The 26,769-nt window shown below is 47.2% G+C and overlaps 2 protein-coding genes and 1 pseudogene across 2 annotated transcripts; 1 reads left to right on the forward strand and 2 right to left on the reverse strand.

Moving 5' to 3' along the window:
• Window positions 1-1,435: 1,435 nt before the first annotated feature.
• Window positions 1,436-10,346, reverse strand: LOC136548086 (uncharacterized; annotated as a pseudogene).
• Window positions 10,347-10,818: 472 nt separating this feature from the next.
• Window positions 10,819-11,310, forward strand: LOC136548087 (uncharacterized). The gene has a single exon (XM_066539730.1). The coding sequence runs from the start codon at window positions 10,819-10,821 to the stop codon at window positions 11,308-11,310; it is 492 nt and encodes a 163-aa protein (XP_066395827.1).
• A 7,912-nt stretch (window positions 11,311-19,222) lies between these two features.
• Window positions 19,223-24,086, reverse strand: LOC136550993 (WAT1-related protein At5g64700-like). The gene is made up of 7 exons (XM_066542589.1): window positions 23,914-24,086; window positions 23,772-23,834; window positions 20,871-20,987; window positions 20,475-20,727; window positions 20,233-20,391; window positions 19,514-19,662; window positions 19,223-19,405 (listed from the first exon to the last, which is right to left on the reverse strand). Exons 1-7 carry the CDS (start codon window positions 24,084-24,086, stop codon window positions 19,285-19,287), a joined length of 1,035 nt encoding a protein of 344 aa, XP_066398686.1. The 3' UTR covers window positions 19,223-19,284.
• Between the last annotated feature and the right edge of the window lie 2,683 nt (window positions 24,087-26,769).

The following is a 26,769-nucleotide window of genomic DNA, read 5'->3' on the forward strand; positions in this document are numbered from 1 at the left end:
GTCGTACAGTGCACAGAATGTCGCCATCAGGATAGTGGCCTCATCCTCATCATCAGCCTACGCTAGATGAGCTTCAGCCTTCTTCCCCTGCTTGCGATTTGGGCACTCCCGTGGCCAATGGCCTATCTTCCCACAGCGCCGGTAGGCGTTGGGGTCGGCCTGCTTCTTCTTCTCCGAAGAAGCCCTGCCACGGCGCTTGCCATCGCCACTGTGACTGGATGAGGCTACCCAGGAGTTCCTCCGAGCAGCCCACTCCTCCTCTGTCAGTAGCAGTTTGCCGTTATCCTTCATTGCTGTCGCCTGCTCCAGGCGCTCGTCCACCGCCCGCAGATGGCCTGTCACATCCTCATTGGTGAGGGTGGACAAGTCTAGCATCGCCTCTATGGAGAGAGCGATCTGGATGTACTTTGCCGGCATGGAGTGGAGGTATTTGGAGACCGTCTCCTCTTCGTCGATGGTGACGCCGTGGCTCTTCAGCTTGCTGATGAGCATCTGCTAGCGGAGGGAGAAGTCTTCCACCATTTCACCATCCTTGAACTTGAGGTTGGCGTACTCCTACTTCAGAAGCTGGGCCGTCGCCGTCTTTGCGCGGTTGGAACCGACGCGCATCGCCGCAATAGCCTACCACGCCTCCTTAGCAGAGCTCTTCGCCCCAACGACTCTCAATACTCCACCGGTACAGCAGCGAGGATAGCCTCCAGCGCTGATATGTCATCTTCCTCATTGTCGGTGCTCTTGTCAACAGCATTCCAGAGTCGTCGGGCTCTGAGCTTGACCTTCATGGTCACCGACCACTCTCCATAGTTGGTGCGAGTCAGCGTCAGCCAACTGGTGCCGCTGACCTCCCACACCGTGCGAACAACGACCTTCAGTCATGGTTGGGCAGCCACAGAAGTGCCACTGCTGTCGCTCATCTCCGAACCGTTCATCATCGCCAGCGGTTAGTCCGGCGACGGCGCTTGTACGGCTCTGATACCACTTGTTGGCCCACAGGATCACCGGCTCAGGTGAGTGTACCACTCACCAGTCTTACCAAGCACCCGCTAGTGCTGCCGAGCAGCCACTAGCCGTGCCGACCACACACTCTATGGCTAGAGGTAGAGGAAGAAGAGAGAACAGAGCATACACACACAGTACAAGCACCAGCGTTGGCCGGAGCCCTGTATAGGAGATGGCAAATCTGAACTCTCTTTACTGAGTTATCGTGGTAAGCTATTTATACAACTTTATCCATCTAGTCCTAGTACAGCTGCCCTGCTGCAACAGTGACTAGATAACACAGTAGGATTGACTTCTGCGCCTACCCCTTCATGTGGCTACAGTGCGGCAGGTGAGCCTTTCGGCGTTTGCCTCTACAGCGGCTACAGTACCACAGCAGGGGACCTTTTCAGCGCCGTCTTCCCCTGCCGTGCGTTATAAGGAAGCAGTAGATTATCTAACAGTCTGTACTATGCACTGGAGTGGGAGCCGGTTCCTCAGTGGCTTCCTGGTCTTTCTCTCTCTCAAAGACAGATTGCTCAGGATCAACCTCTTTGGGAGGAGAATCTCTAACAGGCTGGTCAAGGAGTACATTTGATACAGAGCCACTGTCCAAAGATGAATTGCTGCAGGAATGATTCCGTCAGATTTTGAGGAAATGTTTTTTAACAGAATATGTTGAAAGATCTACCTGGTCTTTGTAAGAACAGAAAGTGATGAGTACTTTTCTTTTCTCTTATAACTGGATGGTGGGGAGGCCAAGGGCTTTCTTTTGGCTGTTTTTTTTCTCCCTTTGGGAGACAAGACCTGCAAATTGGTTCAATTGTAAGGATCAACATTAACAAATTTCCTTCAGATGATTACTTTTGTACTTACCAGAGGTCGATTGGCTCGCTCATCGTCTGGTGCTTCCATAAGGCTGGTTGGAACATTAGGTCTACTTGGAGGCGGCAACATGCCCATCATCTTAAGATCTAGAAGGTAGCTTAGCTGGCTTTCAATGTCTTCCACGGAGAAGTCTACATAAAAAAAGGCAGAAGAAATATCACTAGAATTTTTTTTAAAAAAAATTGTGCTATAATTAAACATGGCTCCAACTAGCCTCGTTGCAAAAGCAAGAAATTCATACGTCAATGAACAAGGAGAAGAAACCCTAATATCTGGTATGAAGTAAGACCAGAACACCCACGGGTGTCTTGTTTAGAAGAAAACAGTGTGCTCAATCAGGTCTGAGCCGAATTTTTTCAGCCAAGCTGTAGCTGCTAATTTTAGACAAGGTAACCAAAGAAATGTACCACTAGCAACTTAATCTATCATGAATTGGACTAAAAAGGTAAAGTTGATGTCAACTATTTTGGTGCTGGATCAAAAGATCTCTCGACTATTGTAGGCTGTAGCTCAGCTTATGAATTTGGTTTTCAAAAAAAGCAACTGAAACTATGATGTAGAGTAGTAAAATTAAAGATGGAACAGTTAAAACACATACAAATTATTGTCATGCTAGAATAAGAAGTGATTCTCTATCAGAATCCAGAAATGTCTCTTTTCTACAATCTGACTGAAATAGATTCATAAATTCGCAGCAAGTGTGACAGACAGCAATGAAGATAAGGTGCATCACAGAAATCTTATTATATATATACAATAATTCTAGCCAAAATGCAATTTCATTGCAGGTATATAACTTGGAGCAGTTGTTTTTATCTTTAAAGTAATGATAACTGATCGCAAATTTGGTAAATGTACCTTTATATGAATCCCTAGTAGGATCAGCTGGAACAGTATACTTGCATTCCAAATGCCTCCTTCTGCGCAAAGGGCTAATCCTGTGCTTGAGGTAATCGCGGATGATGTCTACACCAGTCAAGCGTCGGTTGCTCAGCTCCATGATTTGGGTAACTTGCTCCTCCTGATCATGAGAAAGAGCTAGTAGGTCCTTCCAACTGTTTGCCTCCTTCAACGCATTGGCTCTAAAGGTCAAGCGGCAGCTCTGCGGCAACTTGGCATGGAACCACTGAGTCGTCCACATGGCTTGCTGTGTGGTCTTCAAATAGTACATGGGATAATTCTTCTTCATGGAGTCCCTGAGCTGGAAGTAGGCGCCGCCGCATGTCGTCATCGTTCCACCTTGCATATTGGGATAGAGCCTGTGCATGAAGACCCCCAACGTGGGTGCCACGCCCATGAACTCCTCGCTGAGGTGGGCGAAAGATGCTCAGCACGGTGATGGAGTTGGGCGTGAGGTGGTACCACTCGATCCCGTAGTGCGAGAGCACGCTGACCAAGAACTCGCTCGCGTTCACCCTTAGGCCGTGCAATATGTGCGTCAGATACAACACCACGAACTGATCCTCGTCATCCTTCATGTTGGGCATCGTCTGGATCGCATCTTTGATGGGGGCTTGCCATTTCAGCAGCTCGTCCGGACGGAAGGTGCCATCCGCCTCCAGCATGCGTATGGAGTCCTCAATGGACGCAGCCTTGCCCCACCCAATGTTCACCATTTGTGGAATGGATTCTGAGGAGGAAGAATTAACACGATAGGTGAGTGATCCCACTGACAGGTGTGGAGAAACAGGAGCCAAAAAAGGATAAAACACAGGAATGAATCGAGGATGATAGATTGTGAAGAATCTCACCTGTGGTCAGTGCCGTTTCATCCCGCTCTGCCGGCGATCACCGAGGTTGGTTTGCCAATCTCACCACCTTGCTGGTTCACCTTGCTAGCTAGGTCTAGAATAATTAAGGGAATGAACAACGCTAATGAAAGTTGTATTTGTCGAATGCTCACGGTGTTTGGTACTTTGTGCTATCCTATATATCCCACTTCCCACGCAACGTGTCTACCGTAGCAGAAACGAAGCTTGCATTGCCTCTCTCCCACCCAACATCCTCCGTCACATTATTGGTCACTGGTTTCTCTCTCATCTCTCCTATGCAACTTTGCACTAGTACTATATCGCACCCATCCAAACTATTTTTGCAGGGTTCTGCCATGATACTCTGAAATGACACTGAGCCATTCTTTTACTTAAATTGTATGGTTAAGATCTTCTATTACTTCCGAGGTAACAGGATATATATATATATATATATATATATATATATATATATATATATATATATATATATATATATATATATATATATATATATATATATAACTTTAGTAAACAGATAAATAAGGACAAGTTTAGATATAAAAATTCTTTTTTTCCTAGATCTAATTGACGCATGCATGAGCTGATGGATGTGATAAATCTTTTTATTTTGCAACACCAACCTTTTTTTATACATACTAAATATATGTCCGTGCGTTGCATGGTGACCACCAATTTTGTATGTACATCAGATTCGTTCAAACTGAAGGTGAAGCCCGGCAAAATGTACATGCTCTAGCTCATCAACGCCGCATTCAACATTGAGCTCTTCTTCTGCATCCAAATGGTCATGGTCGTTGACGTCTACGCACTCTACCACTATGCCTGAAAACCAGATTAGTGACGCGTCTAAACAGTAATTAGTGACATGAAAAACACGTGTCACTTACATTGCTTATGTTATGTGAACACCTTAGTGACGCGTATTTACGCGTCACTGATTTGGATTTGGATTATCAGCGACGCGTGTGGCCAAAAACGCGTCAGTGATGTGGGTTATCAGCAACGAGTGTAGCCAAAAAGGCGTCAATGATGTGGGCTATAGGCGACGCGTGTAGCCAAAAAACGCGTCACTGATGTGGGTCTCATCAGCGACCTGTATGCCCAAGAGGCGTCACTTAGATCACAAATTTAGAAATATTCCTACCTGTGAAGCAGCACTTAGATCGAAACTCTTCTGCACACTCCACTTGGCTCTCCAATCTTTCACCTCTGCAAGCACTGTATCAATGGCTTTATGCTGCAAACATCGAAGTCATGAACAAAAATGATTGATAGATCAATCGTACAATCACATAAATATGCTGCATTACATTCTTCTGGAAGACAGGCTTGGTCTGACCACTAGATCCTGTACAGATGGTATTAAGTACAACAAAATGCCTGAGACAGAAGATAGGATGTCAGGCCGGAGATAGAAGATTGCATAAGGCTCATAGGAATTCGAAGAAAGGATGACAACCAGGTGTATGATGCCTATTCTAATTGGCAGATTCTGATGGTCTAAATTATTTATGATCAAAGCATTTTGGTCACAAATAGTGCCAGGTATGATCATTAAAAATAATGTACCATAAAATCTCAACTATCTGTAACAAGGACACATTGAAATGAAGATGGCATGTATCCTGAACAGCTAACACCAACTTTGGAACTACTAGACATCAACAATGTTTCAACTAGCTTTCTTGAAGAATAATTCATTGTAAGTTGTTCCTATGCATGATATGGTTATTTGAGACAAGTGCAGAGATATTATTAATTAATTAAAGAACCATAAAATTTGATAAGAATGTACCCATATGTTCTATTCTAAGAAGGGGAGCACATACAAATTCAGTTCTAACTGACAAAAAACAATATACCTGTATATTACTCAAATAACAGCGTTGATTCTATTGGGCATCGTTGTCCACAATAGAATGCGCCCGTCCTAGTGCCCTGGTGCCCTGCTATTGTTCGCTTGCACCTTACAGCATAGCCAGCACCACAGAGGAACTGCTTTGGGTCCTCACTGAGTGATCTCATAATGCATCTTGAAGTAGCACACCGTCCCTCACTACTGGAGACGGCCTCTTTGCCAAGGGCCTGAGGCCCTCGGCAAAGGCCCATTAACCCTCAGCAAAGGCTTTGCCGAGAGCGGACGTCGGCAAAGAGCTCTCGGGGAATTTTGAGTCAGCGAAGAGGATCTTTGCCGAGGGCCCTTTATCGGGCACTCGGCAAAGCCTTTGCCGAGGGCTGGAGCGGCACTCGGCAAAGAAAAGCAGCCGTCACGGCGCCGGCGCCTGGGACGGAGTCTTTGCCGAGGGCTGTCTCTGGGGGCCCTCGGCAAAGAATTATTCTTTTTTTTGAAAAATCTTTGCCGAGGGCCTCCAACCATGGCCCTCGGCAAAGAAATGTGCAGAATTTTTCCAAAAAATCTTTGCCGAGGGCAATGGGACGGCCCTCGGCAAAGAATTATTCTTTTTTTTTGAAAAATCTTTGCCGATGGCTTCCACCCAGGCCCTCGGCAAAGAAATTTTATTTTTTTAAAAAAAGTCTTTGCCGAGGGCCTCTAACCATGGCCCTCTCCAAAGAAATGTTGCAGAAATTTTATTTTTTTTAAAAAAAATCTTCATTCACATGTTTATTACGATATATCACACAGAACCCATTTTCTCACAATATATCACAACCATAATTGTGAACCACAAATCACAATATATTACAATGACAAGTCACATGTTCATCATCATTCACATGTTTATTACGACAAGTTCATGAAATCCAAGCACAAGTCAGAACCATAAACCACAAATATTACAATAAAGTCCAACCACATCACCTAGCACTAGTCCTTATCAAGATAGCCTATGAGACGGTGGTGAAGGAAAGGCAGGATCACCCGGTGACGCACTACCAAATTGATTGGAACCCGCGGACAGAGGCTGCACAAAGGAGCAGAGATTGCATGTGTGAGTAATTCGGGAAAACAGTTTTGGAACTTAGAGATTGTATCTAGTAATCTAGGAATACAAAAAGATTAGACTCAATTGAAAATTTCGGCAGCACCTCCCCTGCACGGGGAGGTTTCCAAAACCTGCAAGGAACAACGGCACGAACGCTGACATCCGCAACGGCACGAAGGCCGACATACATGCAAAGCACAAGCGAAAAGTGAACTTTCATACTTACAGGAGTAGCTGCAAGAGTAGGAGGTGGAGGAGCTGAAAACTGCACAGGTACACCCGATACTTGCCCAAGACTTTGCATGATCACCATCATCTCCGCCATCTGCTTGTACGCGGCCTTGAACGCGACCTGCTAGGCCTGCAGCTGTGCGGTCAGTTCCGCGTTCTACTCTTGACTTTGCCTTTTTTTTCTTGCAACTCGGCCTGCAATATTTCACTCCAATGTATCAGTAATGCAAATCTAATTTAGGTGTGTAAATATCAACGTACGACGAGTAAAATAGGAATTACCTAGAGTGCCTAGACCTGCTGCAGTGCTGGAGAAGGCCGTGAGCGTATGGGCTGGCTGAAGCTCGTGCTCCGTGCTTGGATAGCGTCGAGGGAGGGAACAGTGGTGGAGTCGATGGCGCCGTCTGCAATCCACAGCCGCCCGTGCTTCTTGCCTCCTCTGAGCCTCATGATCGTCTCTGCATCAATGGGCTTAGTGCGCACATTGTAATCTTCCCCATAGATATCCCTTACCGAGGACGTATACTCTTGGACTTTAGTGTATACGTTCGGGTCGGAGTACACCTGGGGCGGGGTAGCCGGGTCGAAGGAGACAGAGGACGACACCCTGCCCATGTAGGACATAGCCCACACAGAGAACTCCGAGACCTCCTCGCCCGGGTGCGCAGCCTCCTACGAGAAAGATGGGAAGATGGTGAGAAATCAAGCAGAATTGAGCATCAAAATAAATGAAAGAAATCACTTACGTATGCTTGTTTGTATCCGGGGAGGCTGCGGCTGCCTTGATGGTGAGTTGGACCTTGCCTCATCAGACGCTGTTCCCGCAGCCTCTCGTGCGTGCCAACAAAGTCCTATGATAACCACTTGTCCACAATCATGGCCCAGCACTCGGGATACGATCGGCACCACCAAGGAATCACCTACAAGTCATCAAGTATTTGACATATAAGAAGATGAAATTGAACCTACTTAATATCAAAACGAATCATTATGAATGTTATTCGCCTACCTCAAGGTACTGGTCCCGGGTCAGCGTAATCAGTCTTGCTTGAGGCTTGGGGAGGGACTGCTTAAGTACCAACCTGTAGTAGTCTATGTGGGCTTGGACGCGCCCATGGTGGTGCATCTCGGTGACGTACTTCCTACAAGCTGCGGCAGCCGCCCGATCCGCCTGGGCCTCAAGTCCTTCTTCGGCCTTGAAAAATTTCTGCATACAAAACCGATGTATCCATTCATTATTTCAATAAAATATTTAACCAATGAATGAGATGTATTAAGCAATGTTGTGTGAGAGAAACTTACCCAAAACTCCGCCAATACCCGCTCCCCCGCTCCTGCTTGTTGCGGTAAGTGTCATCCATGACCAGCGCGTACCTATCCCAGTTGGAGGCCGGCTCCCGCACCACCGGCTCTTCGGACAGTTGCATAATGCCGGGGTACCATTTCCTGCACAAAACACCAAGGATGCTCGCGGGGGTGCGTGCTGGAGTACCTGACAAAACCAACCAGGCCCTGCACAAGTGATTAAGAAAATTTATCAGTTTCTCTTATGATTTCCAACATATCTTATGAAGTAGTTGTGATAACATCTATAGTTACTTACCTCTTTGCCATAGGCCGAATCACTGGGCGGTTGTGAGGAAGCGGAACCGGAGGGAGGCTCGCGGGACCTCACTCATAGGGAGTCTGGGTAGCGGTACCCCCTCCGTCGCCCTCGAGCCCCTCGCCTCCCTCACCCTCGAGCGCCTCGCCTCCCTCGCCCATCTGCTGACCCCTCTCATCCTCCGACGAGGATGTGGCCATGGCCGTCACGTGCTCCTCCTCCAGCACCTCGTCACGTGGTGAGGGAGGAGACCGCTGCCTCCTGCGGCTACTGCCCCTGGTCGTCCTCTCATCACCTCCTCCGGACGCTGCCCCGGACAATGACCCCTCACCTCAAAGGAGAGGGCGGTCTCTCCCGTAAACCGAGGGCGTGTCACGGCGTGGACGTCTGCTCGCCATCTTTGTTCAATCACCTGCAATCACAAAGAGTGAACAAGACTAATTAGTACATATATTAGAAATAGATTCAAAATATATAAACAAAACACAAATTAAAAAAAACATAGTATTACATGTATTAGGAATAATCTTCATGATTGGGATCATAGGTCTCATCATCACTGTCAAAATTGTCCAAATGGGCAACACTATCCGAAGGTTCTATGTTGTCATCATAGTCATTGCCTAGAAGTAATCGCTCAAGCATTGCTATGTCCTTGGCATTTACCACCACATCTCCATCGACCTCGCCATCAACCATTTCGTTGTCTACTTCCATTTCGATTGCTTCGGGTAAGATATCTCAAACGTGCCTGGTAGCCCATCTTCTTGATAAAACAGTCCATCATATGTGTTTGCGTTGAAGTTGTAATCATCATCGTTTGAGGCAGGTAGTTTACCGTGTGGAGATACCTGGTGCACAATAGCCCAACCCTTAAGATCCTCTTTGTCTTGGTTGGCGTATCGAGTATAATACACCTGCACGCCCTGTTGAGCCACAATGTAGACATCTTTTCCAAGATAGATGGAATCTTCTCGAATCTCGACTAGCCCAAGATGAGGGGTTCGTCTCATTGATCGAGGATTAAACCAGTGGCATTTGAACATGATAGGTTTAAGAGGTTTGTCTCCATGAAATAAGAGTTCATAGATTTCCTCAACTCTACCATGATAGTCGAGGCCATCAGTGCCGACACAGAGATGCAGACGATAAGGTGGACGAGCGGCATCAGCATCGGTGGAGCGCACCGGTGGCGACCAGGCGGGCAGCGAAGGTGGAGGGTGGGAGCGCGATGCGTGGGTGCGGGATCCGGCGGCGGAGGGGGTCAAAGAGACTGAGCTGAAATGGGAGAAGAGAGGGGGAGAGAGGAGAGGAGCGTTGAGCACATCGGACGCAGTACCAAGGCGACGGGACGACCGGTTCCGGGCTTGAGTCCGAACTTAACCCATCTTCATAATTTTTTGGGTTATTTGGATCTATACCATTACAATTTTGTAAGTTTGGAAATATGCCATTACAATTCGTCTATTTGGAGAACTGCCATTATAATTGTGTCTCTCATTCATCCATACCGTTTTATACGTCTTCCACCTATATAGGCCACCTGTCAGACATGTATAAATATAGCAAACGTGTATAGACGTCAAGTCCCGCATACTCCGTCAAAACAAGACAGCCCGCAGCGGCCAGCGCGCAAGGTGGAGGGCGGCGCTCGCCCCGACAGCCTGCGCGCTAGGCGGAACGGCGGCGCTCGCCCGCGGCGGCCTGCGCGCGAGGCAGAACGCTGGCTCACAGCAGCAGCGGCCGGCGCGCGTGCGGAACGGCGACGAGGCGACGAGCGCCCGCGGTGTCCTGCGCGTGAGCGGCCACCATCATCTGCGGCCATCTCGCCGCGGTGCTCGTCCTGCCCCGCATCCCGGCACTCCGTGCGTCATCTGCCGCCCACAACGTGTCCGCCGCCATGGGCGCCGGGTGCGCGCTCTCCATGGCCGCCGTCTTTTTCTGGGCGCGTGTGTTCTACCTTCCCAAGGTGTACGAGCTCGGCGACACCCGTTGCTCATCCTGCTCGCCCATGTGCTATGTCTGGCTTGCCACGCGCCAGTCCTGATGCCCATGGCGCTCGTCCCTGATCAACACCGTCCTAGGTCGGCGATGGATTGGAACGCAACAATCTAGAGAATTTCCCATACCAGATCGAAGCATCAAAATTTCTGTTCAGAAAACGGACAAAATACTTCTAGTGCTAGGCTAGAAAAACAAAGTGACGCTAGAAAAATGATGTCCAGTCCAAAGCTTAAGCCACCGGAACCACGGAGGCAATGAACCATGAGATCATTGCACCGGTCGCCGCACGTTCGGCGCACTGACCGGTGAGCACCCCCATGACCTCGCGGAGCGTCTTCAGTGACGCAGTCCGGAGCTCGGGCCTAGCGAGCGCTTCCGCCGCGACAGCCCCTGAATGCCCATCGGCGTGCGCTCGTCACCAAAGCCACAGCGGCGTCCATCGGCGGGCGCTTCTTCCCGGACTCGCACGACCTCTGCGCAGGCCACCGCGGGCGCTCGCGCGCTCGCTGCCGCGCCGCTCGCGCGCAGGCCACCACGGGCGCTCGTCGCCGCGCCGCCGCGCCGCTCGCGCGGCAGGCCACCGCGGGCGCTCGCGCGCAGGCCACTGCGGTGCGCTCGCTGCGCTCGCTGCCGCGCCGCTCGCGCGCAGGCCACCACGGGCGCTCGTCGCCTCGCCGCCGCGCCGCTCGCGGGCAGGCCACCGCGGGCGCTCGTCGCCTCGCCGCCGTTCTGCTCGCGCGCAGGCAGCTGCGGGCGTGAGCCAGCGTTCTGCCTCGCGCGTAGGCCGCCGCGGGCGAGCGCCGCCGTTCCGCCTAGCGCGCAGGCTACCGGGGCGAGCGCCGCCCTCCACCTTGCGCGTTGGCCGCTGCGGGCTGTCTTGTTTTGACGGAGTACGCGGGACTTAGACGTCTATACACGTTTGTTGTATTTATGCATGTCAGACAGTGGGCCTATATAGGTGGAAGACGTATAAAATGGTATGGATGAATGAGAGACATAATTATAATGGCAGTTCTCCAAATAGGCGAATTGTAATGACATATTTCTAATCTTGCAAAATTATAATGGTATAGATCAAATAACCCTAATTTTTTCGGGTCCGATGGCTCAGGCTACAGACGTGTTTTATTAAAATGCGTCGCTGACTACATTCTTTATTATTGGTGACGTGGGAAAAGAGTCTCACGTTTTGGCTTCTGGCCCTGGAGGACAGCTAATCACTGATGTGTTCCGTTCACCCGAGTCACTAATTTTACACTAGTGATGCAATTTAATTTCAAGTCACTGATTAAGGTATCTCCTTTGTGCTGTTTTCAAGCACTTTACTGTGGACACCCTCTTCAACGCGCTGGGGCAGAACAGCAACGTTCAGCTCACCACCACACCGAGGCCGTGTTGGTTTATCTTATAATATGTACTTTTCAACTTGTTTTTCAGCTGAAACAATATTTTTCTCTCACAATAAATTAGCCGGAACAGTGTTTCGGCTTGTTTTTTCAGCGAATCGAACGGGACCCAAGTCGACATACCCGGCGCGAGCTACTACATGGAGTCATGGTCGTACGTATGAACGCAAAGCAGGGCTGAAGTATGACGCACGTGGCCAGCTTCGGCGGCGGCGTGTGCACGTCCCTCACGCTTGGCCTACAACACCACGGCTACCATGATGGCGGCGTCAACATCACGTTCGGCACGCCGCCCACGCACCACCACGCGACGGCGCCACGGGCACGTACTTGTTCGCTCCGACGGTCGACGGCGGCATACACCCAGGACACCATGTCCAGTGCGATGGCACCGCGGGGTAACTGTTCGATCTCTTCCGACGACGGCCAGCCATCAGATGGACGGTGGCGTGCACCCGAGACACCATGTCCAGTTCGACAGTGTTGGCTCCGACGGCGTTCCCGTGCACCCGGGACACCATATCCAGTTCCGCAGTTCGATCGACGGTGGCAGTAGCATCGACGGCGAGGCGCCACACGTGCAGGAGCACTATCGGGACCTGGAGGGCGTCAAGTTTTACCTCCTGCGTGACCCTTGCCGGTGATCCTGATCCACCACTCGAGCTCCAGCTAGCTGCGAGTGAATTGTGCCCAATGGGGACGTCGTCACGGCGTCTAGCTAGCTAGCTACAGCCAGGTGCCGCTTCCGAGGGATGCATGGCATGCACTCATGTGCACGTCCATCTGGCCGGCAGTGCTGCGGATTTTTGCATTGTTTGGCCAGTGCTTTCCTGGCTCATGCGTCATGCCGCTCTAGGTCTCGGTCACCACCGCCATCGCCGCCCTGCATTATAGATATAATATAGCGTGTATAGATCGGATCGTGAGCAGTTTGGGGTTTGGACGTGCCTAGTCGGGCGGTTACACAATCGCATGGCGGAGGAGTCCCGAAGCGTGTTGGGGTGATGAGCAGGGAAACTGAAGCCCCTTTGGCACGGCTCATCCAAAACAGTTTCACTGGTGAAGCCAAAGCCGGTAAAGCCAGAAAAACTGGCTTTTTTCGGCTTCTAGTTCATTTTAACCCCGGCTTACAAAACGGCTTCACGCTACAGTACCTCGATTTACGCAAAATAGACGAAGCCGAAGCCGGCATAAGCCGTGCCAAAGAGGCCCTGAGTCGGAGGAGGCACGTACACGGCCGCACGCGTAGACGCGCACTTACATGATGTAAAGATGAGCATACAGCCCGCACCCCAATTACCCGGCTCGAAGCACGGTTTTCTGGCCCGGCCCAAGCACAGCACAACCCGGTGTTGTGTGGGCCTAGGCCGGCCTGGCCTGACTCTCTGGGCCATGCCTGGGCTCCACCCCCGGCACGCCGGGTGGCACGGCACGGCCCGATAAATGGTCAAAGGCACGGTGATGCCCCGGCATATCTATGGCCCAACACCAACTCCTAACTTGGCCTATACATTAACTCGGCCATTCTAAAAACTCCCATCCGCTATCTGAGACTCCGCTTCCCCTCCCCTCGCGTCAGATCCAGGCGCGCCTCCTCCCCCGCTCCCCTTCCAGGTCAAACATAACTTCCCCTCCCCTTGCGTCAGATCCAGGAATCCTTCCCCCGACGTGGGAGCACCTACTGCCCGAGCGTGACGCGTGCCTCCCTCTCGGCCGACACCCGAGCAGGATCCCCTCCTCCGCCAGCTGCCCACCTCGCCGTCAACTGGCCACGTGGATGCGCCCTTCTCCTCTTCCTCCTTGCTCCCTGAGTCCCTGTGTGGCGACCGTGCGGGCCACGGGCCGGCCCCGCCTGCTAGATTGGCCGTGCTTTTTTGGGCTGGTCCAGCACGAAAAACGACCCATGGGCCGTGCCTCGGCCATCGGCCATGCATGGAGGACTGGTGCAGCACGGCCTGGCGGCCCAACGGGCCCTTCCGTGTCGTGCCCTATCGGGCCATGTCTGGCACGGGCCAGTGCCGCGCCAGGCCAGACGGCCCGTTTGCTCATCTATAACACGATGTCAGGGTAGGGGCGTGTGCACCAAACTTTGGTTGGACGAAAGTGTCTCCTATTTTTGGGTGGTAATAGATAACTTTTCGTGCCCAATGTACGCGTGAGTACGTGACATGTATGTAACTTTTGTGTCCAACATGTAACTTTTTTATGCCCAACGTACGTGACATCTATAGGCCCATTCGGCTTGCTGAAACTTGACTGAAATTAGCTGAAAAACATTATTCTTGCTGAAATATTGTGAAAGAAAAATATTAAAGTAAGCCGAACGGGGCCTATATATTTTAGATAATGCATTTTCATTAATCCGGCCTCTATATACACAAAAGATATATGCAGCCAAAATGTTACAGGAGCAGTTAGACCCTCACACCTCAATGAAGAGAAGAACACACAACCAAAAAAGTAAATACTACGACCTCGGCACACCCCGCTTCTTGACATCCTCTCCTAAAACGTCCAGATTTGGTGAGTGGAAGTCATTAAGTCGCCGCTACCCCTAGTGCGCAATCGTTGCGAACCTCTGTTGGTGCCACCTTCATCCGCTTCAAGTGAGCTGACGCCACGTGTCACCCATTAGCCCACCTTCATCCATCGTCGTCCAGTCAGAACTAGCCGATTAGACGTGAGTCAACAGGATCCGCTTCCGCTTCGCTGGATTTCAAGGCCTCCGCCACCCATAGGACAACCGCCATCATTGGGATCATGGTTGTTGCCTCTACCAGACTCCTCTGTCACTGCTGCCAAGTATAACCTCTTCCGCCGGGACTCCCAGGTCGCTGCTGCCCCTAGACATAGCTGCCTACGAAACGACCTCCGCTGGATCCGCCTTCTCCACGTCGAGGACTGGCCATCCATGCTTAGGTTGCCACTGTCCTCTGCCACATCCACCATTGCCCAAAGGGACGCCATCACCGACGCCTCGCCGCTACCCACCGCATTCCCGACCACCTCCAATGCCGTCACCAAAGGAAACGCCAATGAGATAAGCTCTACCAGGGAGGGGAGCGGAGGGGGACTAGAACTCGGTGTCGCCGGATCAGAGAACGGGGGCTGAGTGGAACTCTGACCTGCCAGATCGGGCCGCGTAGCCCCAGCCACCCGGTCGCCGCCTGGCCTAGCCATCGAGCACGCACGGGCTTCCAGCCGTAGCCCCGGCCACCCAGCCACCGCCTGGCCTAGCCGGCAAGCGTGCGGGGATACGGCCCCAGTGCTTCCCATTGTCCTTTACAACTAACGTGTCACATGTTTTAGAAGCCGCTCTCAATTATTGTAACATAGTTTTAATCGAGATAGCAAACATACACACTCAATTATTTATCGTGTAAGCATGTAACATATTTTAGATCGTCAAAGTTCACAGCTCGATTAACGTGTTAGTTTCCGGTCTTTTTATGCATGCAAACCATATATTTTTTAATTGAGTATATAACATGCATGTCACGTTAGAATCACATTGTATACATGATGAACCCCCAGCCCTTTTTTATGGTACCCTATTGTTACTAGTGTATAACTTTAACCATGTGACATCATAGGTTCATATGCATCATGACAATGGAGTAATAGTTGTATTATACATAACATATTATTCATGTAGGCTTGTTCGGAACACCTTCAACCAACAGCTTCACGAGATATATTTGTGATTTAGTTTTTGCCAAACGGATCTTTTGAAAACAGCTTTATTCTAGAAGCTCCTTTTTTTCTGCTCTCACGAAAGGGATGAGTCGAGATGAACCTAGAAAAGGTAGCTTATCTATCCTAGCTTCATCCCGTACCTATGGACCCCACTGTGTGCAAAGACCGAATTTGCCCCATGGGAGGGTGAGCTCGGCCGCCGCTGGGCGTGAGCCTTGGCCCCCATCGGAGTTGCGCGCTCTCCCCCGTCGGAGGTGCCGGGAGGAGATAGGGAAGAAACGCATGGCTAGAGAAGAAACAGAATGAAAGAAGAAATGCACGGTTGAAGAAGGCCATTAGAGTCTTTTTGTTCATTTGGTTTTCCATGTGAAACTGTTTTGCCAAATGTGGTAAAAAAAATAGCTCAGCTTCACTGAAAAAGCTACTCGTGAAGCTAAAAACAAAAAAAAAAAGCAAAAACTTCACCAGTAAAGGTGAGCCGTGCCAAACGTGGCTGTAGTTGGCAGAAAGAATGAACTGGCTTGGGGCTCGACACTGAGGTGTTAAAAATTAGGTACGGTATAAATACCATGTGTTATATATTTATCAAACAACACATTATTCGACCTGTACAATCGTATCCACCTCCGGTAACATATTTGTCCTTTCTAATAGGAACTTCAGTGATTCCATTGTGTATGATAAATTTATGGACACTTCTATAAATATATGCATGTGCATGGCTTAAGTATCATTAGACATTTATATCTGTACTTTATCTTGCTTCTGTTATTATCCTTCTTATTAGCATCACACAACCCGTCGATATTTACCTCTTCCTCTTCAATCTACAAAAAGAGAGAAGAGGGACTTCACACAGTAGGGGTGCTTACATTTATCCAACAAACCAGTTTAATGCAGTTAGCGTCCAGCTAGGTACAGTTAAAAAAAATAATTACCTTGTCATACTAGTCCTCCCTTTTAAAGTACTCATGCCTTACTCCATCATTATTATTATATTGGTCACCACTCTCTTGATCAAAGGTATCATCAGCACAGTGCGTGCTTTGGACAGAAATGTAATATAGTCACCACTCGTTTCTAGTTCAATGACTACCTGCAACTGCAACGTGGAAAATTTTATTTTCCAATCCATCACTTACCTCAACACAAAGGGAATAAGAACACAGTGTAAAATGTAGAGTCTTAACTCACAGTCCACATGCCTCTCTTCTTTTATTTGTTTGACTATATTATATTGTTCGTTGTAGTTGTTAGAATGACTGATCATAGCAGCGATAGCCCTTGTGTTCAGTGCTCTACCCCAGAAAGACACACTCAACCGACTAGGAGGTCAGCTTGGTGCGCTCACGAGGCAGAAGAAGAACGTAGCAGAGCCCTTTGAGCAGAGGAGGGCTATCGACTAATGAGGAAAACAACGGTGGAAGAGAGCCTCAGCCCAAAAGTGTGGAATAAGATGAGAGGAGAAGAGCACGAGCTGTCTCAAGAATATGAGGATGCTTACGCTCGGCAACACCATTCTGAGCAAGAGAACCCGGGCATGAGAATTTTAGAATAGTACCCTGGTCAGCAAGATAACGCCGATGCGCATCAGAAATGTACTCGCCAGCATAGTCAGCACGAAAAACATGAATTACAGTACCATATACTGAGTGCGAACCATAGTGGCGACTTGCTGGTAGATGGAAAGAATAAACTGACCACAAGAAGACATCAGATAAATTCAAATGAATCATGAATAATCATCAATAAAGATAACATAATAGGAGTGACACCCTTTAGAAGTGAAGGGAGCACGCCCCCATATGTCACAATGGACAAGATCAAAAGGACACTAGGACACATATTCACCGGAAGGATATGGGAGTTGCAGCTGTATGCCAAGCTTGCAACCCATGCAATGGAGAGCACTCTCACCAGAAACAGGACCTAGGACACCGCTACCAATCAAAGTGGATAGTCTAAAGCCTGATAGATGACCTAGATGGCAATGCCACCAAGCAAATGTAGGGGCAGATGACGCAATCGACATATAGGCTGGAGAGTTGGATGCCAGAAGATGGCAAAGGAAAGCTCCCATTGACCCTGAGAATCATGACTCCGGGGCCCAGTGCCCACCAGCTGAACACAACAGGAATCCGCCTCAAGAATGATATGACAACCATGGTCAGTGATCTCTCCCGCGACTATCAACTACATAGTGAGCTAAGGAACATGAGAAACGGTAGGAACATGGAAAGAGGAGGTGGTGAGAGTGCCATCGGCAATATGCACAACAGAAGACAAATGGGGAGACGATAATGACGACAAATGAGTGGGATCACGAGTCATATGGAAAGAGGTGCTAGAATCTAGGAACTACTTCGAGGAGCTTGGGTCAGGAGTGGATGCCAAAGGCGACAGACAGGTAGTGAGATGGCGGAACGGGCAAGAATCTCCTGCTCCGCAACAGAAAGTGAGCAAGGACCTCGTAGAGTGTAGGCACCACAACAACCAACAAGGGATTCCCCGGTCATCACCGGGGAGGACAGGGATGATATAGGCAGCCTGGGAGAGAATGTCGGGAGAGAGGTGGCAGACAGAACAGAGGTCGCCTGTGAAGCACAACTCACACCCCCCAAGATGAAACTGAGGCTCCAGAACTGCAGGTAGCTGCTAATTCTCTCTCTTTTTAAAAATACAGAGGAGGGGGAACAGAGCAGAGGAGGCCGTGCGTGGTCACGTGAGCGGGGGCGAGAGGTCGTGCGGGGCACTGGTAGGAGGCCGCGCGGGGCGCCGATACGAGGCTGCTTGGGCGTGGATAGATGGTCGGCGCGAGCGGCGCGGCACGGGGCCACGCGGGAGGGCATCTAGGGAGGGCGCAGGAGGGTGCGAGAGGTGGGGCCGCGTGGGCCAACGGTTGGGGTGGCTGGTGCAGGCACGGGCGGTCAGTCACAACTCACAAGAGCGAGCGGCCGGCGCGGGTGCTGGAGGCCGCGAATCCAGGAGGCACAACGGTTGCTGGCTTCCGGTGCTGGAACCGGCGCGTGCGGCCGGCGGTCCGCGTAGAGGGGCCGCAATGTGAGCGAAGGGAACCGCATGGGGCCGGCGCGGACAGAGGCACGCGAGGGCGGTGGGGTTGGCATGTCGCTGATGGCTCAGTAGAAGGTGAGAAGTGAACCCTAGCTTGATACTATATTAGAATGACTGGAATGAGGCCAATCAGGTTGTATTGCCTGGCCCAAAGGTGTAGATACACGATTTACAATATGTAAAGAAGTCCTCCAAGTAGAGAGAAAATACATACACATCCTATATATCTAACAGTAGGATCTTAGTATTTGGTAAATTATAAAAAAAAAAATCTAGCATCCTATACTTCTTCTTCTTTTTCTTCTTCTTGTCCGTGAGCACGACTTTTAAGATAATTGTGCAGATGCATTTTACACATAATGCACAGGATATATGCCACTTGTTCTGTGAAAAAAAGGTTTGTTTCAGTTATTAATTTTGAACAATCAAATATCGTTGCTTATTTTTTTAGAACACAGACAAATATCATTATTGTTGAGTAGCATAATTAAAATACTTTACACTCATAGTTTTAGACCTAATATTACAATGCCCCAACATCAAAGATGCAAAAATAAAATAACTAATTCCGATCAAAGTAACACACCACCGTCATAGATTATATATAGTGAAAAAACATACTGTTGAGAGTCAGGCCAAAAAATAATTTTTGACTTCTGGTGTACAGCTACAAAGGTTAGCATGATTTAAACTTGTGTTGCTTGGACTGGAGCAGCCGTTTCATCCTTTGTGACATCTACTTGCTCAGTTCTCTTTGCCCAAAGAACGCAATAGAGACCTCCAACCATGGTGGTTCCACCTAAGACACTACAGAATTGATGATAAATTTCTGGTTAAAAATTGTGAAGCATTCATCATTGTTAGCAGAAAATCGAAGACAATAATAGAATGGGAAGTATAAGGAAACAAAGGCACCTTCCAAGGGTAACTGCTTCGCCAAGAAATGAAGACAGAACTATTGTGACAAGCAGAGTTATCGGCATTGTCATCGCCAAGAAAACTGGTCCACTCTTATCGATCACCCATACCTGCATGTAATATCCAATTCCGGAAACAAGTATGCCCTGCACCATTTTCAGAAGTTTCAGAGAAGTCACCATCATATATATTCCTATTGCTTCATACCAATGGTCCCTTTGGCAAGTGGAAACACAAGAAAACATATGAAAATGAACACTAAGTCGAACTGTATGTTTTTATTGTTAGATTCTGATAAGGCCTTTTTGAGTTTTCAAGATCTAATAGTAGGCATGCAGCCTTGAGGTTTCCTTTGAAATAATCAAAGATAAATTGGTTTAAAAACTCTGACATAGAAAGAATTTATTTCCCACGAGAGTTGAACCATCCCGTGCAATATATGTTCTAATTTGCCAAGATGGAGCAATATATTTGATGAATGTAAAGTTCTGACGGCCCTAAAAGATTTGCTGTGACTTAAAGCTAAAGTTGGTTCTAATTGAAATTCAATACGACCCGATTGGCACGTCAGGATAAACAGGTGCAAGTTATCATCACCATCAGATGCATCTAGCAGAAAAATTCATCTAGACATTTCATATATCAGGTAACAACTGATTGTTGCCAGACACAAACAACACACAGGCCGACACAATAGGAAGACTTAGTTTGCTTACAGAATAAAGCACGGCAATAAGACTTATATCCAGCTTTAGCTTCCACCGTGAAAAATCTCTCTCTACCGCAAGGGCGATAAAGAAGCTCTGAGTAGTTGCAAAAACCATCTGGAGAGTTGTGTTGAGAAGCTTAGACGGATAAGCGTCCAACATAGGCCCCTGAGAACAAAGTAATTAATGTGTATATAAAAAGAATGCACGACCCGAGAGTAATATTGCATTTTCTGTTATGAGATTAGTACCTGTAGCACTGTCCAAAGAGCCCAAAATATAGTGCCTAAAGTCATTAGGAAAATTCCTAATAACCAATTCCTTACTGTATGAGCAGTCACTTCAGCATGGGAGTTACTTATGTGGTGAAGAAGACGGTGGTGGTTGAAAGATTTCAGCTCAGGCCCCTGATAAAATGCAAGTTCAATGACACCAGCAAGGCAAAGCACTATACCAGTAAGTTTCACGGTTCCTTGGAATGTCTTCACGTTCAGAGATTCAATCCTACAAGATATAGAACGGGGGAGAAAATTTAATCAAACTAGTTCTTGAACTTTTTTCTCATAAAAATATATGCATGTTGGTTTAATAGAGATATGTGTAGGAGTCTGGGAAATAATACAAGTGTGAAAAATAGAAAGCCTTACCTCAAAAGAACTGCAAAAAAGAAAGCTACCACTGGCAGAACGTTTGATATTGCAGATGAGGATGTTGCTGAAGCATAACTGAGCCCAATGCTGTATACGTTTATAGAACCAGAAATCCTTAAAGTAAAACATATATAAAACGGTTAATGACTGCTCTGAAAATAGATTTGTTTTGGCACAATTAACAACAACCCACTAGATAAATTATTACCTGATTTTTTCACATATACTATTATCAGTCTGATATTCTATATCATTTTTAACATAAACTGAATAATTGTTTCTTCGTAATAGATTAATGGTTGATTGCCACTATAATAGAAATCTCAGAGTCCTCTATCTGATTCAACATATATGGAGCATATATAGGACAGTGGCAAGATCTATCATCTATATGGTAAAACTTTTACTATAAATTCCAAAGGAATATAACCAGAGGGATCCTACGTAAAGTCACATTTATTTGTAATGAGGAAGGGGTATACATATAACATATATATGCTTACTAAATATAACCTATAGAAGTAAACAAATGAACCTGTTCACCCTATTGGTCAGTAGCTGACTTCTATTGGCAGTTATCAGAATTTATTAATTTTGTATTTCAAAATTTTCGACTCTGATTCACAATTTCCAAAGAAAAATGAAAATATCTTAGCTATAATTTTTTAAGGGGTTGTATGCGCTAGAAGGGTCTCCTAAAATTTCTGAACAGATACAGTTAACTCTCTGTCCAAAACACAAACCAAAACTGAAGTTATAGCACATATGCGCTTTCTGCATTCATGAAAGAAAGGGTTCCTAGCTAGCGTCAAGGTGGATTTGCTGTCCACCTTTAGCTAGTGTTTCAGTTGCAGCAATTGATATGCGACGTACTCTGCTTCGCACGAAGATAAAGCCACCACCCTTTGCTTGATGGATTGCCAACCAAGGAAGAACAACGTGCTGCTCGTGCTCTTCCTAGTGTCAATGTCACCGCCTAGGTTGCCATCATAGTAGATAACCAGCCGTGCACCACCAGTCTAACCACCAATAACGCAGACCATAGTCGAGGCTACCATAGCAGCAGTGGACTTGTGGTAGACTGACGCGCTCCTAGGTGCGGTTCCACTTGATGTCTCGATCTGCTCTTGCATGGCTGTGCGCCGTACCATATCATGTTGTGCTTTGGCAAAAGAGCACACGTCCTCTATATTTGCCAGGAGCAACTCGGCATCAAGATCATGTTGTGCAAATTCAGATAGCAGGATCTCCTCCGCGATTAGATTGTAAATGGTGTGGTAGTGGACCGGGGAGTCACTGTGCATTGCATCCAGCCGTGTCATTGTCATCCCTTGGCATGATGAATTCTGTGTAGGGGGAGCCGGATCTTTTGCAGGCATTGTAGGGGAGGTGCATGTATTATGTAGGACTGGTGTCAAAGAAGCAGGAGATGGAGGAGTCCTTTAGATCGAAACAGGGGAGGTCTTTTGCAGCTGTCTTTCCAGCGGCTCGCTCCTGCCTGTGACGCACACGCCAGCCGGCAAAGCGCGCCTGCCCATTCCCACGCTGCGCTCCATCCTGCGCTCTGCCACGCGCCCCATCTCCTCCCCAACCCCACCCCCAACCACACACGCACTGCCGCGTACATCTCCTGATGCCATCGCTGCCCGGCTCCGATGGGTACGTGCTGTTGGCGGTGGCGAGGGTGTTGGAGCAGCCCACGGTGTCGGGGCGGCCTAGGAGATGGCTCTCCTCGCGGGGCCCCTCTGGGCCGCGGCCTGACTCAGCTTCCCTGATCAACTGGGGCTCGCCGTTGCCACTCCAGCGCCCACCGCCAGGGTGGCTTCCATCCACTCCCTGTACTCCTTGCCGATCTATCGTAGTTCCCCACCAGATAGGCCGTGGTCTCGCAGGCGAACGCTATGTTTCATTCGTTTTAGGCGTTTCAGACTTTTGTTTCAAGTGTTTCATCTGGATGTTGCATCAGTATATTTGCAATGTTGCATATGTTCCAATGACAAAATATACATGTTGCAAGCCCATGTCTCAAGTGTTTCAAGTATTTCTAACGTATGTTACAAATATTTTATCTGGATGTTTCAAAAGTAGATCTTGGTGTTACACATGTTGCAATGGCAACACCCATAATATTTCAAGTGTTTCATCTGTTTCAGACTTATGTTGCAAATGTTTCATCTAGATGTTTCGAAAGTAGATATGATGTTGCACATGTTGCAATGGCACTGGTGGCTGACAGACTACGGCCTGCCTCAGGGCTTCGGCTCCTACCTCGTGCTTTCCTCATGCGGCGTGCCTTAGCCTTTCCTTTCCTCTACCTCCCCTCCCTTCCCTCCATCTCACCAGTTCAAGAGCTCAGTGGGGAAACCATACCCGACGAGCGCAGGAATGTCGGGTAGGCGCAGCAGCAGGCGCTGGGCGGGGGGCGGGAAGCGCAGCAGGCGTGGGCAGGTGCAGTAGGCAGGGAAGCATTGGGCGTCCGGATGGGGCTAGCATCTAGGCATTTGGGCGCTAGTCATGCCTTGTTACACAATGAAAAAAACTACTCCGAACAATTGCTGCTAGACAACTTAAAAGAAGTCCCTTGCTAACATCTGTCTCATACCGTAAATAGAAAGCCAAAAAAAAAAGACAGCCTACTATTCTGTAGAACACAAGGATTACTAACAGAGTGTACATGCATAGAAAATATGTTCGAGTTCAAATACAGATCTTTCTATCTTGGGTCCTGAGGATTGTGAAACACATGCACGAAATTTTAATCCGAGAACTCATGCAGATTTGTTTCAAGCAACTTTTTAGATTGGTGGCCTGAAATGTTTCAAGCACTCAGATCAACACACTAATTCATTTCATAAGAAAGACAACACAAGTCCATAATATGACCTCACTCGAACGTACCCGAAGAATGCATGCACAAACAGTTTCAGAGAGACCTTGTATGACAGTGCTGGAGCTGTTTTCCTGCACGAAGAAACTTCATTTCAATCATCCATATATGATGCCTTGCAACAAACGAAGTTAGAAAACTTGTTTTACATACCTTTCAAGCACAAAAGCAACTGGCACCATGAACAAAATAGCAGTTGCATGTCTGTAGAAAACGAAGACAGATGTGCTCATCCCTTCATCAAAGGCACCTTTGGCTACTATATGCATGCCTCCGTATATGAACCTTAGGATCAATGCTACCACAAAAGCTACTCTAGTGCCCATCATCACAACGGTATGTCATAACTTCTGAACGAGGTTGTTTATATAGTCAAAGAGAGAACTGATTCTGGCATTATTTTGCATTTTTTAGCATCCTTGCTTTAGCATCAGCATACTTCATGGTAGAATTTTTAATGGATGGAACAAATTCAAGTAGGATACTCTACATACTAAACCTCACAACTTGTGCGATGCATATATATGTTATTTATTAAGGGCATGCAGGTTACTTGCCTTAATGATAGATTAAACATATTAATTTCAGTGAAAGACTATTCTAGAAGCTCTTATTAGGTTTGTGTATATTTTTTTAGAAAATGGAAGAGACTTCCTGCTTCTATGTCACCACACACAGCGTTATTAGGTTTCAATATATATAATTATGTATGTTCCAACAAATAGCAACAGTGTGATGTTCAGGATTTTCAAAAGAAAGACGTATGTCTATTTGCACCCATTTGTAGAAGCACAAAGCTAAAAGCCAAAAGCAGGATCTAAGGTGCTGCTAAAATTGTATTACAAAACCAGTTGCTTCTAGAAAAGAAGCTTCTGACTATACCAATTTGGTTGATATTCTGCTTTTTGGCAGCAAAAGCACTTTCCAGAACCTGAACCAAACATAGCCTATGCATAATCAATAATCTAAACTACAGTTTGACAGTGTGATATCCTTCTAAACTTATAACAAAGAAGTTTTCTGGTTAATAATCTTCCAGGTTCTGCCATAGAGACCAAATCCCTCCAACAAATTTTGGACTGCCAGTAATGATCTAGAGCTTGAACCTTGTCTGAAATACATCACAGGCATGTAGTTTTATGTTGATTTTCCCAGGCCGATACGTCCTTTAGAAATACATAACAGGCTAGGCAGAGGTTCCTTATGTAAACTGTCTACCGAACAATAGTTTTCATAAGCAGTTTACTAAATCTGCCATTGATATGCGACACATTTACATGGCGAATTTCTTAAGAAAACACCTGTACAAAATTAAAGGATTTCCACAAGCGCTCCTTGACCTAACAGTTCCCACTAGAGGCAGTGCTAGGATTTGGACATAAGGGGGGAGGGCAAACAAACCGACAAAAAATATGCATGATGAAATACATATACTGCCATGGCCAGAGTATACATAGTGGCAGAGCCAGAAACATTTAGAAGCCCAAACCATTCTTGTTATGCAGAAATATTTATCTAAAAACTATTGGGTTTCTCTTTAATACAAATAAAAATCCCTTTGCACTTTGTTGATGAGCTCGAGCGGCTGCCTGGGGTCATCAGGCGGTGGTTCTGCCACGAGTATACACAATAAATAAACAAATATATGTTTGTGTCACAATGCAAATGAAATCTGAAAACTAAAAATACTTAATATTTTAGAAAAAAGAGAACAAAATTGATTAGCCTTGGACCTCTAGCGTTCACCTGACCAATTTAACTCATAAGCCATAAAAAAAGAATCGCGGTAATAATAGGAACAAAGGATATAAGGAAGATAACAGAAAGACTAATCCCAAATAATATAAATGCTATTGTAGATCAATTCGGAGGAACAACAAACAAGAAAGCACTAACTAATTTAACAAGCTAAAATTAGGGAGTGCATTGTGAGGTTGAACTAGATAATTGGTAGACAATAATAAAAAAGGAACAAAAGAGATGGAGAAAATAATAAAAATATTAATTATTAATTATATAAGATGCTATTAGAGAAAAATTTAAGTACAAACAATATCATTAACTAGCTAACTAGAATATTGAATATAGCTAATTAAGTAGATGTATTGTGCTGGGGAGGGGGGGAGGGGGGGGGGGGGGGGGGGGGGGGGGCATAGAAATGTTGGAAGTGCTGGGCCCCCTCAGCCCCCTTCCCTCCGCCACTGGTTCCCACATGAGGTCCATAAGTAAATCCACCAGTGGAAAAACAGAGTGGATGTCTAGGCAAAGTCTTTTTTATAGTAGTCGTTAATTGTTTGGCACATATGTTGTTTTGTAGAATCAAATTAGTAACATTTTTGTATTTTGATAGCCTTCTGATTAGAGTTCAATAATAAGCTTTCTGGTCCTTGAGTGTTGAGTGTCTAAAAAATACTGCTTTAGGACATGACCGTTTTAAAGAAATACCTGATGCTATTTATGCTTTGTCAGAAGCTTTAGAAAGAATGGATGAGAAATAATCTGTTCTCACTGATTTTATATGGCTTCAATGATAGCCATCCATAGTGACAGAAAAGTACAAAATCGATGTCACAATTAGGGAAAGCACATCGGGAGATCCTCACCCACCAAACACAATGATCGTTTTATATGTGCAATTGCTTTATAAGAGTATCTCCAACAATATTCGATAAATGGAGTCCCAAAAACTAATATTCACTGCACGTTCACTAACTACTCTACTGCTTCAGCAGCTATATAGATGTGGGCACGTGGCTTACTATTGATGCTCATTATTATGCACATATTGTGTATATCCCATTTACTCTCGGATACAACAGTACACGAATCAGCATCACTCCTGTTGATTATACATGAAAAATGGTATATTCTGCAAATGATATATGTTTTGTTACATACATGAACAGCGGTACTAGTATGATCCACCTCCGAGGGGGAGCTAGCGGGTGAGAGACCACGCCGACGAGAGGTCCGTCTGTCGGTGGAGCATGGCCAGCGTGCAAGTCCTCC

Source organism: Miscanthus floridulus, chromosome 4, assembly GCF_019320115.1.
Source record: "Miscanthus floridulus cultivar M001 chromosome 4, ASM1932011v1, whole genome shotgun sequence".
Taxonomy (NCBI): domain Eukaryota; kingdom Viridiplantae; phylum Streptophyta; class Magnoliopsida; order Poales; family Poaceae; genus Miscanthus; species Miscanthus floridulus.

What these genes read in the sequence shown, in the direction of transcription:
- LOC136550993 (XM_066542589.1), bottom strand. Translation starts at nt 24,086, where the DNA reads ATGGGCACTAGAGTAGCTTTTGTGGTAGCATTGATCCTAAGGTTCATA. An exon ending in TTTTTTGCAGTTCTTTTGAG is followed by an intron (nt 20,728 to 20,870) that starts GTAAGGCTTTCT and finishes TATATCTTGTAG; the next exon opens with GATTGAATCTCTGAACGTGA. An exon ending in GAAGCAGTTACCCTTGGAAG is followed by an intron (nt 19,406 to 19,513) that starts GTGCCTTTGTTT and finishes TCAATTCTGTAG; the next exon opens with TGTCTTAGGTGGAACCACCA.
- LOC136548087 (XM_066539730.1), top strand. Translation starts at nt 10,819, where the DNA reads ATGCCCATCGGCGTGCGCTCGTCACCAAAGCCACAGCGGCGTCCATCG.